The sequence below is a fragment of the Hyperolius riggenbachi genome, chromosome 3 (genome assembly GCF_040937935.1).
Source record: "Hyperolius riggenbachi isolate aHypRig1 chromosome 3, aHypRig1.pri, whole genome shotgun sequence".
Taxonomy (NCBI): Eukaryota; Metazoa; Chordata; class Amphibia; order Anura; family Hyperoliidae; genus Hyperolius; species Hyperolius riggenbachi.
Window position 1 is genome coordinate 392,909,620 of NC_090648.1, and position 3,977 is coordinate 392,913,596.

Sequence of the window (3,977 nt, forward strand, 5' to 3'; positions counted from 1 at the left end):
GTTAGTCTGTATAATTCACCCACACACATTTTCATACCGGGTAAAAAATTGGGACATATATTAGGTTTACCTGTACCAACACCTGAACAACTGAAACAGCTAAAAGCAGGTTACCATCCTTACTACCCACCAGATCCGAGTCAAACACCCCAAAACAGCAAAAATATTCTACCCCGATATCAGAGCGGGGTTTTATACGCTGTTTGTGTACACGGATATAATAGAACATCAGCTTGTAGGGGATGCTTATGTTCAATTATTGAGAACCGTTGAAGTCGGTGGTAGAGGCGGTGAGATAAACACACAAAGATACAGCAGACCCGACTATATACCGCTCTGCAAACATCACTTTGATTCAGTAACCATTTCAATTCAAACCGATCAGGGGAAACCTGTTAGGTTTAAAGGGATACTGTAGGGGGGTCGGGGGAAAATGAGCTGAACTTACCCGGGGCTTCTAATGGTCCCCCGCAGACATCCTGTGTTGGCGCAGCCACTCACCGATGCTCCGGCCCCGCCTCCAGTTCACTTCTGGAATTTCTGACTTTAAAGTCAGAAAACCACTGCGCCTGCATTGCCGTGTCCTCGCTCCCGCTGATGTCACCAGGAGTGTACTGCGCAGACACAGACCATACTGGGCCTGCACAGTGCGCTCTTGATGACATCAGCGGGATCGAGGACACGGCAACGCAGGCGCAGTGGTTTTCTGACTTTAAAGTCAGAAATTTCAGAAGTGAACCGGAGGCGGGGCCAGAGCATCGGTGAGCGGCTGCGCGGGCACAGGATGTCTGCGGGCGACCATTAGAAGCCCTGGGTAAGTTCAGCTCATTTTCCCCCGACCCCCCTACAGTATCCCTTTAAGTACGGAAAATCTATTGTGAGACTTCATTTCACTCAGCGGAGCACTGCTGCAAATTGAAATGTCGCAGAAACTGTACGGCGACCCAAATATCTACACCCGATATTACCTTGCTCAAGCGGGCTATGGGCTGGATGGTTTCCGTGGCGATGACTTCATGCACGGCTCGGGCCTAGCCGGTTAATTCAGGGGGCTATTCCGTAGAGTTGTTCCCCTGTTTAGAAAAAGCATCGAGTTTGTAAAGCCGCATGTGAAAACCGCAGCCAGAAATATCGCCAAAGACGCTGTTGCAACAGTGTCAACGGCTGTGTTGGATAGAGTAAATCGGACAAAACAAGACCAGGGGGGCTCGGGCGTGGTACACATTCACAAAAAACCGCGTAAGAGAAAACGACGTCTTGACAAGATACTTCTACCCCCATTTTTGAATAAAACAAGCGCTCGCAAGAGACGTAGACGACAGAAAGCAACAGATCATTCCCCAGGAGACATCTTTTAATCGTACAACATGGCTTTTGTTCACAACTGCTCGACCGAGTATGCCAAATCCAAACTGGATATCTTTCAAATACCACCAACTCAAACAAGTATTGAAAAATCCCTTTATGTAGAAATACACCCTATTGCCGCATTAGCTGACGGCACCCCCTTGGAGTTCTTTATATCAGGAAGCGGTGAATATTACTACGACTTAAATAACACTATGCTACACATCACCTGTCAGATACTTAAAGCGAATAACACACTCCTACAGGATAGCGCCCGTGTGGCTTTGGTTAATTACCCTATAGCCAGTCTTTTCAGTCAGCTAGATGTGTCCCTCGGTGATAGATTAGTGTCTACAAGTGATAATCTGTATACCTACAGAGCCTATATAGAAACACTTCTAAACTATAACGCGCAGACTTTGGCAACGCAGTTTACATCCGGGTTATTCTATAAAGATACAGCTGGACAATTTCACAATCGAGCATTGGATGGTGACAATGCCGGTTTCATCAAAAGAGCGCAGTTTACAGCGCGTTCCAGAAGCGTCGAGCTAGTTGGGCCAATTTACGCCGATATTTTTAATCAGCCAAAGCGCATCCTGAACGGGTTAGACCTGAAGATTAAACTCACCAGAAATAAAGACATTTTTTACCTTATGAGCACTGAAGCTGATGCGTTTAAAGTGCAGATACAAAACGCATCGTTATATATTAAAAGGGTTCAAGTCTCACCAGCCGTGAGGATCGGGCACAGTCAGGCGCTGTTAACCGCTAATGCAAAGTATGCCATTGACCGGGCGTGTCTCAAAGTATACAGTATACCGGCCGGGACACGAATTTCCAACTTTGAAAATCTTTTTCTTGGCAATATTCCAAAAATCGTGATACTTGCACTGGTAGGAAATGAAGAATTTTCCGGAAGTTACCAGAGGAACCCGTTGTGCTTCAGTCATTACAATGTAAATTATGCCTGCCTGCATTTAGACGGGCAGCAGATACCTGCAAAACCCTTCCAACCTAATTTCGACGCAGAAGCCGCCATCCGCGAATACATGGCATTGGTGCACATTACAGGCAAGCAGAAGGCGGATAACGCGCTCTCTTTTGACAGGTCTGAGTTCATGAACGGGTACACCCTGTTAGCATTTGATACAACTCCGGATCAAGAAGTTGCGTCCGGACACTTTTTACTAGTGAAAACCGGTAATCTGAGAGCCGAGCTGCGTTTTGCCAACTCCACTCCAACAACCTTGAATATGATTGTGTACTCTTTAAATGATAACGTTGTTGAAATTAATCATAAAAGAGAGGTGCTATTTGATTATTAACAACAATAATGAATAATTTTGAAATTGAAAGCATCTTGAAAGCTGATTGGTGCGCTAGACGTATCTTTAGAGATGTGCTACCTTGTGATTTCTTACCGACATATAAAGTTGTTCAGAGGCCGGCGGCGTACATCGTGAATACAGATCGTTCAACGCAGCGCGGTCAGCATTGGGTTATAATAATGTTATTGGATAAAGACGCGGCTCTTTTTTTTGAGTGTCACCAGATAACATGGAATGTCACCAGATAACATCATCTTTCCTAAGGATTTCATACAGTTCTTAAACAGGAATTCTGACTGTATCACCTATAACAATAAACAGCTGCAGTCTACAGATAGCGCTGTGTGCGGGCATTACTGCATTTATATGCTCCATCACCTAGCCAGAGGATATAAGCTGGAAGATTTATTGAGAAGATTTGACAAAAAATTTAAAACTAATGACGCTTTTGTACAAACATTTGTGGGTCGTAGATTAAAAAGTAAAATGAACTGTTGTTACTACAATCAATCATGTGTTTGTTATGTTGACAACGTACAATAAATGTGTTTAAATGAACAGAATGCTATTTTGATAATGTACAATAAACTTGGTTAATAAAAATGTAATTTCATCACATCTGAGGGTCTGTCTTTTGTTCTGTCATCAGCATCCCTCTACACATTGCAAAATGCAAGACCAGGATTTTTAGATAACAACTCTTATCTACTCTGAGCTTATGGTTGGGAGTTGTTTTAAGTTATCAGAACACACACAGGGTGTCGCTGTGAAAAAAAAAACACAATCCACAGCAAAATAGGCTGTCTATATACAGGTTGTGCAATATCCCACACGCAGCAAAAAGAAAGCACATGGTTTGTATTACACTCAGCAAAATACCACATGGGCAAAAAAAGTGCACAATCTTTAAATTATATGTGATTACTAATAGAGAATAGCCCTTATTTCTTCAAAATTATATACAATATCTGAAGCTAAAATGTTTTGTGGGTATATTTAATATTTTAAATAAAAGTTGGGGGTATGGGGGGGGGGTACCAGACCTGAGTTTTAAATGATCTGAAAACTAGTCGCAGAAATTATTAATAGAGATATATAATGTGTATATACAGGTCGTGTAATATCACACATACAGCAAAAAGAAAGCACATGGCTTGTATTACACTCAGCAAAATATCACATGGCCAAAAAAAAAGTGCACAATCTTTAAATTATATGTGATTACTAATAGAGAATAGCCTTTATTTCTTCAAAATTCTATACAATATATGAAGCTAAAATGTTCTGTGGGTATATTTA

At 42.2% G+C, this 3,977-nt stretch overlaps 1 protein-coding gene across 1 annotated transcript; it reads left to right on the forward strand.

Moving 5' to 3' along the window:
• Nucleotides 1-1,367: 1,367 nt before the first annotated feature.
• On the forward strand, nt 1,368-2,675 carry LOC137562357 (uncharacterized protein F54H12.2-like). Its single transcript, XM_068273693.1, has one exon. The coding sequence runs from the start codon at nt 1,368-1,370 to the stop codon at nt 2,673-2,675; it is 1,308 nt and encodes a 435-aa protein (XP_068129794.1).
• The last annotated feature ends 1,302 nt before the right edge of the window (nt 2,676-3,977 follow it).